Consider the following 15,330-nt stretch of genomic DNA (forward strand, 5'->3'; position numbering starts at 1 on the left):
AATTTCGGTACAGACTTCAGGCAGTCCGCGCAAATATGAACCATAGAACGCGGTCGTTAACCGGGCTAGTGGCGACTGTGCAATCCTGACTGAGACGAGGACAGTTCGAGCAAACGGTCACGCGCTGGCCCCGCTTATCACCCCTTACTAGTAGGCTTAGCTCAGAGGTCGGCAAAATGTTTTGAAGAGCCATTTTGTCCTTTCAACAAAAACTATACTATCTTGGCTGTAAGTATGTCTTAGTATGTGTTAATGTGCTAGTACAGGCTAAAAATTAAATAAACGAAAGCTCAGACTTTAAGCTCAGCTGTAGCCGCTTTTCTCGCATCTCAGAAAACTTTTCCGCGAGTTTCTTGTAAAATGTCTCTCAATGTTAGACGTTTTACGAGGCTTAAGTCGCTTCTCATTCGAATTGTCCCGTTCCACTTTAAATGGTGCCTGAGGCGCCAGATTATGCTGCTGCGCCATTTAAGGTGGGACGGGAGAATTCTAACGAGAAGCAGGAGAATGAAAAGCTTCGGCTTCGCGAGTTGTTGCAGATTAAATGTATGAGGAAACCAGCTGAGTGCTTATAAATGCAAATAAGTCCATTAATCTCCAAGTTATTGATGATCGTCTTAAATCTGTCTCTTTGCCATTTCGTTATGCTGTATGTCCAGCAGTCTGCGCATCAATCTTCAGCGTTAAAGGTTGGTGAATTAGCAGTTATGCGTTAACTCCAGCGTTTAAGACCATTTATTGTGAAAACTGTGTTAGAACAGTGTGTTATAACGATTTTACAGCAAAGGAGGTTTATGTTATCTTGCCTAAAAATCTAGTTCTGCTGTGGAGCTGCAACAGAGAGATTATTCAGGCCCGATTCTCACCAACTGATGAGAATTTTGAGGCTAAAGTGTTGCTGAAGTTCAACAAAGGACTCTGAATGTCATGTCTGTACACATCTTGCTGAGATGTTTAAATTGGAGCAGTTTTATTTCAACAGTTGCCAATGCTTTGCACAAAGTTGTTTAGTTTGAATACGGTAATTTTTGTCGATTTTCGTAAAGAAAAACCCGGAATGATTGACTTTGCCTTTAGTCTAAATTCTTGTTGGATATCACGCCTTTGGTTGTATAAGTTTGATTGTTGGTTACACTTAAACTTACTTTTTGGTGATCTTTTTGTAAATTTGCAGCTTTTCAATTGTATGTTTCTTTCTGGCACATGATTAAATGCAGTGTCTTGTTCACACTTTCAGGCTTGTTTGGTGTGTGAGGTGGAGATTCACAAACATTCTGACAATCACGCTTTGAAAGTAGCTAAAAGTAGCCACTACTTTTTCTGGAAAAGCAGCTAACGCTAAACTGTAGCTAGCTACAACTTTTTGGGAAAGTAGTTAACTACTAATTTTCAGTAGCTATCCCAACCCTGGCTGTAGTATCAGTGGGATTTGAACTTGCGGTCTCCTGATGGTAAGGCCAATGCTTAAATAGTTGCACCACTCAGGAACACTTAATGCACAAAAAAGCAGGAGGTCAGAGCATGGAAACAAGCTTGTGCATAAGTACCTTATTTATCATATTTAATAGGTACCTGTATTTTATCATTTGCAATGGACATGCCAAATTTGAAATAATGATATACTTATTAGTTACATAAAGCACAGTCTAATTCATGCAAAAGTGTTGACATAGAGTCAATAGAACAAAAGCTCCCCGTACTTACAAAAGCTTAAATAGTGGAAAACTGAAAAATTGAACAAAATAAAAAAAATTTAAATGAACATGTAGCCATTCTTCAGATGGTAGAGTAGTGTGATTGTGTAATGTAATCATTTTCCTAAAGGACTGGCTACCTGAGTGATAATATTGCAGTATATGAGGTGGCTTCTACTAAACTAGGCAAGCTTTGTTTTCTATTTTTAGAATTGAGGTAGTTCTTCACTACTAATAGCACTACTATAAGGCAGAAGTCTTTAAATGACTGTAGTCACAACATTTGTTTATATCAGTGTACACATGAAAAACAAGCACATCCACTTCGGTAAAAGGATTGTTATTCGCAAAATTATTAGCATTACTTCTATTTTCTTTTTCTGATATTGCTTTTATTAACAGTAATTTAGATTATTTAACTGCAAATCAGACGTTTCTCAGGCTGGTCAAATGCTGCACACATTTCAACCAGTCGTGAGTTTATTCGTACCGATATGCCATGAGATGAAACAGATAGCAAAATTTTACAAGAAATTTGCGCACACGCACTTTATGGTCAGATTTGACTCTACACCACATTAATGAATAAGGGCCAATGTGATTAGTAAAACAGTATGAATTTGTTGTTAATATTACTTTTGCCAATGTAAACAATTTCTATAAGAACAGTTTCAGATGATACAGGTGTGGTCAATACTTATGAGTTTTAGGCTAAAGTGTCTACATCTGATATTTAACAGGTTAACAAGTCATAGTTTTTAATCAAAATTACAGAATATACAGACTGTATACTTCCATCATGATTCAAGTAAAACACAAAGCCATTTTTGTTTGTTTTTATTAAAACCCACCACAGTGCACAACATTTTTCTGAATGTTTTGGGACGGTTCAGTAGCTTTTGGCGGTTTCATATGTGTCGGGGAAAGGCAGGGAGACGTGTCCGGAGCCCATGACCAGTGGCAAGATTCCAGCGTTTGGCACCACATTCCAGGACAAGGTGAGAGTGATGTTCTTGTTGGACCTTTATTGGGGAAACAACATTATTAAAAAATTGTGAGTTAAAGGCTCATGTATATAGTGACAGGCCTCCATATTGCAAACTGACAGTATACTGTATTGCTCTAACTGAAGTTGTGAAAAAAAAGGTTTATTATTATTCTGAGCCATAATATCATTACACTTATTAATTGTGGAGTCAAACCTCCACGAAAGGGTTAACAAGTGCTCTAGCTGTGTAAAGATTAGTTTATGGATGCACCAATGTAGAATTCCTAAGTCGATACAATAACCAGTATTTAACACCTTTTTGGGCTGATATGGAGATCATAAACTGATCATTTAAATTAAGTGTTGTAGTATAATTAAGTATGCCAATGTTTTACAATACTTAGATTAGATTTTAACTTATTTAGCAGACCTTTATCTGAAGCTATGAACAACAGTAGATGATTTAAGAGATCCTAAAAATAAAAAAAAATATGGAATGAACTGACAACAACAACTAACAAGGATCTGAAAAAACTTCAAGATCAGCATTATCCATTACCTAAATGTACAAAGATATAAAATATTAATGTACTACACTTTCCTCCATATCATCACATTTGTTGACTGTCTACGTCAACAGAATCTCTCTCCATATCTGAGATAAGCTACTATTCTATCTGAACAGTCTCGAATGTTTGTCTCAGGCTTTTTCGGAGCATTGTTGTAAAAGGGGTGTATACACAATTTGCTGCATGTCAAAAATTGAAATATGTTGATTAAAGCACTAAACCACTAAGCACAGCTCATGAGGAAAGTTGGTTTTCTGTCAGAATTCACATCAGTAAGTAACATTACAGCTGTCTGCAGCTGTTACAGTGAAACTCAGAGCAGCCAGCAGAGGCTGCTGTTGGGTGTACTATAGCTGGACTTGGACTACAAGTGCTTGTACACATGCTTCAGTGCCTATGCAAAAACAGATCGCAAAACTGACAGTTGTACTTATTGGCCTACTTTCAACATTGGACGAATGATAAAGTTTCTCCAATCATTGGCAAATGAGGGCCAAAAGTCTGAGTCCACGAATGAAAAGACTTCTTTTGTACATTCCTTTCTATTTTTATAGTAACATTTTATTACAAAATTCATTGTCAGCATGACAGTTTGAAAGGTAGCATCTTTTAAATTTTAAACATGAATTTCTGAGTACTTGATAGATCCTTATGTTGCTTTAATGACAGTATGCACACCAGCAGGCACAGACTTCACAACTGTGTACAAAAGTCTTTGATGAGCAGATCATGAGCTTTTTACAAAAGCTTTAACATGGTCTTAAATTTTGCTTAATGACCTACAAATAGTGCAGAACCTTGAATATTTCTTCTTCATTTTACTTACGTCAAAACTCATTTGTTTTACATTTTTCAAAATTCTAAAATATTTATTTCCTAGCGAAAATGAAAAAAAAAAAAATCCAGATTTTCAGTGTAGGCTTTGTTTTTTTGGATCCCACTGTATATCAGCCACCAATATGGCACATGCCTAAATTTGTTAGATCAACAATACAATTTAACATTAGTCAGAGCATCGATTCAGCACATAAAGAGACACTTGTGATAAGTTAGGCTTGCTGACCATCAAAGTCACTTTGCTTGATGCAATGAGACACTACATGAAATGCATTAATAACAGCCTTATCTTACAATAATGATTATAATTGTTTCTAAAGCTGTTTTGATTGAATAAGCATACCTCAGGCCATTTCCATCGTCAAAAAAGTAGTATTTCGACTTCATGTCCCTCAGGTTTAGTTTGGTATTGTCTCCCCTCATAACAATCTTATCCCATAGAACCACCTGGTTCAGGACCTGGAGAAATAAAATGACATTGTTGTATCTTATATTTTAATTTTGTTTTCCCTGATATTCATTTATAACATTTGCATGTGGTTTTATTTGCCAAAATAGTCATGAACTGATTCAAAACAGCTCAGACTCTGTATATGGACTGGGGAGTGAATGGTATGTTTTTAAACTTTAACAATTTGTAGCATTGCTCTGGTTTGCTTTGATGCTAGGGACTTACATTGCTTTTGGTTGAATACTCAGCAGACAGGTAAAGAAAGAGCTGCTTCACATTCCAGTCAAATATTGGCTGAAGATGTAATAAGCAGTTAAGGAAAACAACATGAAGATGATAGCAAACTGCATACCTACGTTAAAAGGCTTCAGTCCTGCAAAGGTAAGCAACTACTGTTTATCATTAGAGCTTGCTATTCATTAGGACCAGAAAGGCAGAAATTAGCTGTACGAAAAGGATATCAGCAGAAAGGTCAAACGTCACAAAACCCAAATCGCTCCTCTCTCTTGGACCTGTGAAGTCATCCACGTTTTTTCTAGATAAAAGACAAAAAAGGATAAAAATCAGACATCAAGTGCAGAATCAGTCTGTGTGCAAATAATGTAAAAAGCAGTTCTATGTCATGCATGCTGGCTTGGTCAACTCCATACACATCAATTTGTATCATGAAACTACACCGATTAGGCATAACATTATGCCCCATGTTTTTATTATTTTTGACATGAATGCAAATGGAAAAATGTCACAAATGCAAACTTGAACCTGTTTATGCAAAGCAAACTGATTGTATACTGACTGCCACTTTAAGTACACCTCCTTGTTTCTATGCTCATTGTCCATTTTATCAGCTCCACTTACTATATAGGTGCAGTTTGTAGTTCTACAATTACAGACTGTTGTCCATCTGTTTCTCTGCTTACTTTGTTAGCCCCCTTTTACCCTGTTGTTCAATGGTCAGGAACCCCATGGACCATCACAGAGCAAGTACTATTTGGGTGGTGGATCATGTAGTAACACTGATGTGGTGGTGGTGTGTTAGTGTGTTTTGTGCTGGTCTGAGTGGATCAGACACAGCAGTGCTGCTGGAGTTTTTAAACACCTCAATGTCACTGCTGGACTGAGAATAGTCCACCAACCAAAAATATCCAGCCAACAGCATCCTGTGACCACTGATGAAGGACTAGAAGATGACCAACACAAACTGTGCAGCAGCAGATGAGCTATCATCTCTGACTTTACATCTACAAGGTGGACTGACAAGATAGGAATGTCTAATAGAGCGGACAGTGAGTGGACACAGTGTTTAAAAACTCCAGCAGCACTGCTGTGTCTGATCCACTCGTACCAGCATAACACACACCACCACCACGTCAGTGTTACTGCAGCGCTGAGAATGATCCACCACACAAATAGTACCTGCTCTATGAAGATCCATGGGGATCCTGACCACTGAAGAACAGGGTAAAAGGGTAACAAAGTATGCAGAGAAACAGATGGACTACAGTCTGTAATTGTAGAACTACAAACTGCACCTATATAGTAAGTGGAGCTGATTAAAATAATCTAAGCTCAGGTCTCATTAGATCATGTAAATCTATAGAGCATTTTATAAAAGGCATAAGCTGATCCCAGATCAGCATTCATTTTCTGAGAGTTTTGATGAATATGGGTTCTGATATCACAAAAATCTTTGTGATTATTAGCCTATTTTGAATTCATTTTTTTTTACTCTAAGCAAAGAGAACTCGTTTGCCTAAAATGCGGTAATTAAGTCTCTTGCTTTATTTTAATAAAAATGTTTTAATTGATCTGTATGAGGCAAAAAAAATCTGGTTTAACTGTCATTTGAGTAACCACCACAACAAAGCAGACTTACGAACCACTACACACAGACTAGAAGTTATGTAAGTTAGTTAAGCTAGAGAGGTTAGGTACATTAGAGAGATAAGAGAAGGTACTTTGTATGGTGCTCAATACTTGCACATATGCCATACGGACAGGAAACGAGGGGGAAAAAAGGAGCCACCTTAACTGGTAGGACTCTTACCGCTACTATGGTTCAAAAAATGGCAATTAAAACTTCAGTTAAGAGCACATGTGCAGTTTAACATGAAATAGGACCAGATTTACTCACAGCATGACTTTAGAAACGTGAATGTTGACCGGGACGCTTCTGTCTTTGAAGGCGGTGGTGATGAAGCAGCCGAATGTGAGCGCCGCCATTACGCTGAGGGAGAAGGCGAACAGGGAGTTCGCTCTCGACAGAACCGTGTTCATTGTGGATTTTACACTTCTGCTAAAAAACAAAGCTACAAACAATTTAAACAGTTAACATACAACTCCTACAGTAACACATCAGCTCAGGAAGTGGACCTTCTTCCTGGTTTTGTGGTTTAGTCTGAAAAGGCGCTTTACTGCCACCCAGCGTCACGGAGGCAGTATCGAGCTCTATTGAGCTGTGGTAACCATCTTAAAGGGCCCGTATCTGACATTTTCTTGTATTTCATTATTTCCCGGATGTTCTCTTATTGCATTTGTGTTGTGTTCTGTACCAAAAATGTACTTCGTTATTTCCTCTGATGTCCACTAATAACATTTATGTGGTTTTCTGTAACATAGTTGATTCATTTTTACATGACGGGTGGCTTAGATACTGTGTTTTTAAGACAAATGTAAGCTATTGCTCTTTTCTGATTGGCTATCCTGTATTGTGCCTTATTAAAAAAAACTCAAAGCTGAAAGAACACTTTTCGGGTTAAGAAATCCGATAAAAATAGCTGGATTGTAGCTCAGTAATCTGATTTCTCAGTGCATGTAAACTCTTACTCAGATTTCTTTCGGATTTCGAAGTCTGCGCATGTGCGAAAACAGACCGCATTACCAGAAATAAGGAAGCAGCTTTGCCGCGAGATGGCCTCAAAAAATTTTGGAGCGACGCTGGAACAAACTACATGCTTGACGAAATGAAGGATTTAAATATTCTTCATCTTCTAGATGATGTATGTTCATTTTTTCAGGTAAAGTGGCACGATGTTTAAAAAAATGCGGCATAAAGTTTGAATTTTACATTACATTTATGTCACATCTTCTGTGAGATAACTGGCTGATTGCAAAGCAGAAATCGGATTACTGCCTGACTCATGTAGATCAGGTTTTCCCATTATCTTATTACTCAAGTGCATGTAAACACGTTGATTGGATTACTGACAAAATCTGATTTTCTGCAGTTATCGGATTATTAAATGCTTGTAAACACACTGCTCCTGGTGATCTAACTTCCTGCAGGCTTCAACTCCAACCCGGATAGACCCCACCTGATCCATCTAATTGCTGCCTTTAGATGTCCTTGATTAGCTGAAGGAGGTGAGTTTTGGGTGGGGGAGATTTGGGTTGGAGGTGAAACCCGCAGGAAGGTAGATCTCCAGGAGCACGGTTGGAGACCACTGTCTTCAGTATGATATGAATGGGCTAAGCTAAACTGCTGTAGGCTGATATTTGACATATGTAGATATATTGATTTTCATGACATCACAGAAACAGTTAGTTCAAAACAGAATGTTTTTGCAGAATATTTTTCACATATGGACTGGATAGTGAATGATATATTTCGAAACTTTAACAATGTTTACTGATTATTTCAAAAATGCAAGGGAAATTTGGTTTTACATTGCGTGAGCCCTTTAAGTATTTATCTCACACTGAATGCTAAAAGGATATATTTATGTCAAAATTTAAAGGTAAAATTTGCAACTGTTAATAACTTACATGCTGAAACTTAGGGTCTAAACTCGATTTACAGTTAAAGATTTTTTCACCTTACACTGAAACATGTCTCTGAAGAGATTTTACACTCCCTACATGACATAAAGGGAAAACTAAAGGCAAAAATGCACAATGGATTTTTTTTTCAAACACTGATACACTGAGCAAAGTATTTTTAAGCCATCCCGTATTAGCAAGTTCATGTTATGATGCAGTTAGAGTGAAGTGCATCTTTCATAAATGTAATGTTATCGCAAATAACATCACGGATGTGATTTGGTTGCAGGCACAAGCTGTGATGTTATTCGCGATAACACATGACTTCAAGTGTTCTATTGCTTTTATACAACAGTTTTACAAAATAAAGAAAAAAAAATAAACCAAAGAAGTCCTGAATTTCATACTGAATATGCTTTAATATGGACAATATCTTCGGCCAAAAAGTCGTGAGTTGTTGCTATGCAACAGTAATAATTCCCTAGCCCAGGGGTTGGCAACGTGGCTTTTTTAATGCCCTGTCACAGCTCTACAGCAGAACTAGATTTTTAGGTAAAAATAAAATAATCCTCTTTTGCAGTAAAATAAAGCTTTGCTAATTGATTCTAACACAGTTGTAACCATAAATGGTCTTAAACCCTGGAGGGCATAACTGCTGATTCACCTACCTGAAACCCTAAGGATTGGCGCTCAGACTTGTGGTCACAGCAACGCAGACAAAAATCTCGCCTTGCCAGAAGCGAAGGAAACGGCAAAGAGAACGATTTAAGAGGAACATCGAGAATTTGGAGACGAATGGACTTATTTGGAATTATAAGCATTTCCTGATACGTTTAATCTGCAACAACAAACAGTCCAACACTAAAAAAAGCTGACTTCAGTCTTGTGAAAAGTAGACTGTTGAGAGACATTTTACAAGAAACTATTCTATTTTTGTGGAAAAGTTTCCTGCAAGAGGTACAAGAAAAGCAGATATATCAGAGCTAAAGCTTAAAGTAGAGCAAAGTCTGCATTTTTATTTATACTTTTTATCCTATACCAGTACATTAGCACATACTGGGACATATTTACAGCCAAGATGGTAAAATGGGCATTAAATGTTGTGGCTCCCAAAGTGTTTTGATTTTTGTTGAAAGGACAAAATGGCTCTTCTAAACATTTGTGTTGCCAACCCCTGCCCTGGCCTGTTAGGCCCTGTGTGCAGTCCATGATCAGTGCTGATACCTTTTGTGGTATGGATTAAGCCATAGAACTGTAGAAAAATCATGTTCAGCTCAGCCTTTTCAGTTGTTGCCAAATTAACCTAAATTAACTTGAATGTTAGTCTGTAAAGCACTTTGTAGCCCATCTTGTTTGCTGAATTGTACACTGTTGGCTTTTAGCCGATTCCAGTGTGTTCAGTAGTTCTGCCGTCACTGCAGTTGACTTACGAGTTTTCAGGGTAAAGGCAGATTCAGAATCTGATGTGCGTCTGCAGTCACACTCTTTTTAGAGTCTGGCCAAACGGGCTGCAGGTCAAATGTTATCTTAAAATCATCAATTTTATCAATGTCTCGTTTTTTATATAAGCACAAGTACAAAACAACTAAGGTTTGTGTGTACAAACTACCTGTTGTATAAATTAACATTATATTTTTGTGCAGAACGGTAAATATGTGCTTTATTAAATGATATTTATACGCTCACTTACAAAGAACAAAATTATTACAAATGTCTCTTTTTTGCATTTAGTTTATCATATATGTGGACTAGAGGTGGGGGGGAGTCGATTCTTAAATGCATCACGATGCGGATGTGGACAATTCTAAATCCATTCACAAATGTCAAAAATCGATGCTCTAAATTTTAATTTATAACGTAATGTTGACAGAATGCAAAAGGCGGAACTTAGAAGTGCGGAAGTGCAGCGTCCAGACACTCTGTGACGTGTACATAACAAAAACACAACTGGATGAGCGAGAAATCTGACCAGCACACTGCATTAAAAGCTAGGTTAGGTTAGGAGTCAATAACCCAAATGATAAGAAGAGCCATTTTGTCCTTTCAAGAAAAATCAAACCACCTTGGGAGCCACAACATTTTATGTCCAATATGTCTCAGTATGTGCTAATGTCCTAGTATAGGCTAAAAAATATAAACAAAAATGCAGACTTACTTTGCTCTGCTTTAAGCTTTAGCTATATCTGTTTTCTTCCCTCTTGGCCAGGAAACGTTTGATTAAAAGTAGAACATTTTCTTGTAAAATGTCTCTCAACGTTCGACTGTTTTACAAGGCTGAAATCAGCTCCTTATTCGCCAGCTTCTTGTTCGAATTTTCCCGTTCCACCTTAAATTCTGCCTGAGGTGACAGAACGTAAATGCAGCACCATTTAAGGTGGAACGGGAAAATTCGAACAAGAAGCTGGAGAATAAGAAGCTGACTTCAACTTCGCAACTTTGTAGTGTTTGACAGTCTCTTGTTGCAGATTTAATGTACCAGGAAACCAACTGCTGTGCTTATAAATGTAAATAAGTCCATTCATCTCTAAATGTTCGTCTTAAATCTTTATCTTTGATTCTACATGTCAATTCAGTGTAATTGTAGACATTTGTGAATTTGTGTGCACAGAAAAGAACACTATTTCATCTCAGCACAGCTTGTGTTATACTAAAATACGGAGTAATTACGACAGTTAATTAGCAAAATTAGACTCTTTAAAAAGTCAGGCTCTATTGAGACCTAAAAGAGTGGTGGGATTCTTAAAATGGCCAGTACTGGAAGGAAGCCTCAACCAGTGGCTCTATGGGGCTGGGAACCCTTAGGCTTGGCTGGTTTTTGAAGCTAAGGAAGGCTCGTCCAGGTCAGTCACTGGATGGGAGACCATGCTGCCTTGCCAGGAGTGCAAAGCTTTTCAACCAAGCCCTTATTTTGAAACTAAACTATGGATACAGTGAAAGGAAGTTCATACTGTGGGACTAAGCATAAGGCCTAAAACAGCAAATATGAAGTGTGCATCTACTCAGTTTAATATTCTACTGAATTACTTTAGAAGATCTGTATTGGCTTCCAGCTTCAGCCAGTGTATACAAATCTATGACAACCCTTGGTCTGGTCTCATGTCAGAAACTAAGCAATGTGGGGCTTGGTCAGGGTTTGTATTGAAAACCGACGTTTGAAAATGACTGAAAATTTTTGTTCGTCTGTTTTTAATTTGTTAAAAAAAAATACGAAAAACTGACTGTCTAAGATTAATACAGTAATGAATTAGATTAACTGACTATCCAGGATCAATACAGTCATTAAATGGATTAACTATCCAGGATAAATAAAGTCATGAACTGGATTAAGTGATTATCCAGGATCAATGCAGTCAGTAAACTGCTTAACAGGCTATCCAAGATCAATACAGTCATGAACTAGATTAACTGACTATCCAGGATCGGTACAGTCAGATACTGGATTTACTGAGTATTCAGGATCACTGCAGCCATGAACTCGACTGAATGACTATCCAGGATCAATGCAGTCATGAACTGGATTGAATGATTATCCAAGATCAATACAGTCACGAACTAGATTATCTGACTATCCAGGATCTGTACAGTCAGACACTGGATTTACTGAGTATTCAGGATCAGTGCAGTCATAAACTAGATTGAATGACTATCCAGGATCAATGCAGTCATGAACCTGATTGAATGACTATCCAAGATCAATACAGTCATGAACTAGATTAAAGAGAATTAAATTTGGTGGAAAATGAACTGCTACACTAGAACTATAAGTTCCACTGATTCCAGTTTGGATGAGCCTCATGTTTCTGAACATGCAGTGTAAGCAGCCATCATATGAAAGCTGCTGATTTTTTCTTTCCAATAAAGATAATTCTATTACTGTGCCAGAAACTACAATGGTATGTTGATGTGTTGATTACTATTATTAGTAAGCAGTGTGGATTATTTTGACATGTCCCATATCAGAATTATGAGCATTGTGACAACATCAAACATAATGAGTCTAATTTTCTGCTGGTCTACTGCATAGGTCAGTTTCTGATCAGTAGTCAGTAAAGCACACAAGAGGGCAGCAATACAAAATCTGGATATTCAGCAGCCTCTGCTGCTGACTGAGCCTGGTAGGTGATTGTTACAATCAAGATTAGAAGGAGCCCTTGAGCTTGGGTATGAAGTGCACAAAAGATGAGATGAGATTCTAAGTAGAAGGGGAATGTTTAAAATGCTCAAAAGTGAACAAGACCATCAATTTGCAGAGTGAAAATCAAGTGAACAAGCGAAACATGGCCTAGAGGGTAAAATAGAGAGGAAGGCAGCAGAACTTATTCCCATAAATATTTTGAGGGAAGGATAGCAGAAGTCATTTTAATGTACAGTGCTATGAAAAAGTATGTGAGGCTGAGGGGTAGCAGTGTACCCCTCACCCAATTTCTTCTATTTTTGCCAGTTTGTCACATTTAAATGTTTCAGATCATCCAGCTAATTTTAATATAAAATAAAGACCACATAAGTAAACACAAAAATGCAGCTTTTAAATGATCATTCTATTTATTGAAGATAAAGATTTATTTAAAACCTATATCACCCATGCAATAATAATAATTGCTCCCTAAATGCAATACCTACAATCAAATGTGATGAGTCGTTTATATTGCTGTGGAGGACTTTTGCCCTACTCTTTGCAGAATTGTTAGATGTGGATACATTGGAGGGTTTTCAAGCATCAACGTTTAAGGTCCTGCCCCAGCATCTCAATGGAATTCAAATTAGGACTTTTGTTTCTTTTGAGCCATTCAGAGGTGGACTTTGTGCTTCAGATCATTGTCCTGTTGCATAACCCAACTGTGCTTGAGCTTTAGATCACAAACTGATGGGCGTACATGCTTTTACAGAATTTTCTGATAGAGAACAGAATTCATGGTCCCATCAATTACGACAAGTCTTCCAGGTCTTCACAATGCCACCACCATTTTTTGACTCTTGGTATGATGTTATGATGTAATGGGACCCATGTCTTCCAAAAAGTTCCACCTTTGACTCATCATTCCACAGAATATTATCCCAAACATTTTTGCCCAGTGTCTTTCTTATTGTGAAATTGTGTACATTGACTTTATTTGAGGCAAGTGAGGCCTGCAGTTCTTTAGATGTTCGTCTGGGCTCTTTTGTGACCTCCTAAATGAGTCATCAATGCACTCTTGGTGAAATTTAGGTAGGCCTGCCACTCCTGGGAAGGTTCACCACTGTACCAAGTTTTCTCCATTTGTGGATAATGGCTCTCACTGTGATTCGCTGGAGTCCCAGAGCCTTAGCATTGGCTTTGTGACCATTTCTAGGCTGGTAGATTTCAATTACTTTGTTTTGTCTCTTTTAGCACTGGTCAGGTTGCACATATTCACAAATAAACATGGAAAAATTTGGTATTATTTTTAAGTGTTGAGGCTTGTGTGTAACTTTCTGTTAAATATATATATATATTTCTAAACTCCTCCCTGGCACTGAAAAATCAATAGATGGGGCGACAGCCTCTGACTTTTGCACAGTATTGTACATCATAAATATTAATCTCCTTTAGATTTAGAGTAGAACGAACCTAAGGTGTATGTGTGTTAGCAAAACACTAGGTGAGTGACACTAGCCACCATAGTTTCATAACTTTAGCATATTACATATCATTTACATATCTATATCTACAATGCCTTTACTGTAAGGAAGATTATAAGCATCTTGGAAGTGTGTGTTTAGACATGGTGCAAGAGCTTCATAAGTCTGTGTGCAATTTCTCGATTTCCATTAGCTTTTGAATTTCCCTAGATGGGAATGTTTTGTGAGTGTTCTAAAAATACATATTCATATAGTTTATGGTGGATGTAGACAATGAGGAGCCCAATGTCTGTCTGTCTGTCTGTCTGCCTGTCAGCAAAACACTGGGTGCCTAAACAGTGTCAGTCTTCAAACAGTACCAAATGTGGTTTTCATCATAGTTTAAATAATATAAAAACATTGTTTTGCATCAGTTTAAACTTTTACTGGCAAAGAACATTATTGAGACTTCAATTATGTGATTTCAGTGACAGGTCTCAGTTAACAGCTGCAGCTATATTCTGTGTTACTACAGTCTGGGATTATTTATGTCACCTTTGACTGGTTTGATATTCAGTATTCATATAACAGTGGAACATACCAATATGTGGCAGAGACAAGCTGGCTTGTGCCAGAGAAGCAGTGTTAGTCACAGAAGGATTTAATCACAGAATTTGTCATGGATTGTTCACAAGATTTTTTCTGCAAAGTGAAAAGGGGTGGCTTTATTGGTGGTTTTATAAAAAAGGTCAAAGTGTGGTGTTTCACATTTGTCATTTTATTGACAAGTAAATCAAGTGAGAGGTCTCCCTCCTGGATGTTTTCAGACATAGGCAATTGCCTTCCTTTGAATGCTTCCTGTGCATTCTTCAAACCCTAATAATCAAAAGAAGATCTATTTTGGCTTTCTTATAGACTTGTCAGTCCAAATTGTAACGGACAGAAAAATATAGTGTATGTTTACACAAAATTTAATTTCTTGCCACCTGTTTTACCAGACATGGGCTTACTTGTGTTTTACTGTTCCAAATTACCTTCAAAGATATTAATATTTTAGGATATTATATATTATCAAAAGACTGTGATATTAGAAATACAGTCTAATATGTGAGTATGACAGTTGCATGAGTGGTAAACAACTACAAACATGATGACTTGGAAAAACTACGTGACAGGACAGTGTCCAGCATGTTACACTGTAGGAACCCTTCTTGTGTCACATTTCACATCTCTCCCCTCACTGGCACCATAACAGGGACAACAAAACACCACACCAAACCCATTCATGACAGGCATTCTGTGTTTTTCCCCCTGCTCCACAACAACAAAGCCCGTTGCCATGCCTCTGCTAAGTGGTCCCATTTTTCCAATGCTAGAGAGTACAGCTGCCTTATCTGGGTCCAGCTCTGGGCCCAGCTGCCAGGGGTGGGTGGGCAGAGGGGAAAAACTCAGCCC

At 37.7% G+C, this 15,330-nt stretch overlaps 1 protein-coding gene across 1 annotated transcript; it reads right to left on the reverse strand.

Annotated features, from left to right (window-relative positions):
* Positions 1–2,514: 2,514 nt before the first annotated feature.
* spcs3 (signal peptidase complex subunit 3) lies at positions 2,515–6,946 on the reverse strand. Its single transcript, XM_036574882.1, has 5 exons — positions 6,674–6,946; positions 5,001–5,074; positions 4,765–4,841; positions 4,432–4,547; positions 2,515–2,716 (listed from the first exon to the last, which is right to left on the reverse strand). The coding sequence occupies exons 1-5, from the start codon at positions 6,814–6,816 to the stop codon at positions 2,584–2,586; spliced, it is 543 nt and encodes a 180-aa protein (XP_036430775.1). The 5' UTR covers positions 6,817–6,946; the 3' UTR covers positions 2,515–2,583.
* Positions 6,947–15,330: the final 8,384 nt, after the last annotated feature.

Source organism: Colossoma macropomum, unplaced genomic scaffold (assembly GCF_904425465.1).
Source record: "Colossoma macropomum unplaced genomic scaffold, Colossoma_macropomum, whole genome shotgun sequence".
NCBI lineage: Eukaryota > Metazoa > Chordata > Actinopteri > Characiformes > Serrasalmidae > Colossoma > Colossoma macropomum.

Coding starts and splice junctions, on each gene's coding strand:
- spcs3 (XM_036574882.1), bottom strand. CDS start 6,816: ATGAACACGGTTCTGTCGAGAGCGAACTCCCTGTTCGCCTTCTCCCTC. Junction 4,842..5,000: donor GACGTTTGACCTTTCTGCTG/ATATCCTTTTCG, acceptor ACTGCTTATTAC/ATCTTCAGCCAATATTTGAC. Junction 4,548..4,764: donor AGTATTCAACCAAAAGCAAT/GTAAGTCCCTAG, acceptor TTATTTCTCCAG/GTCCTGAACCAGGTGGTTCT.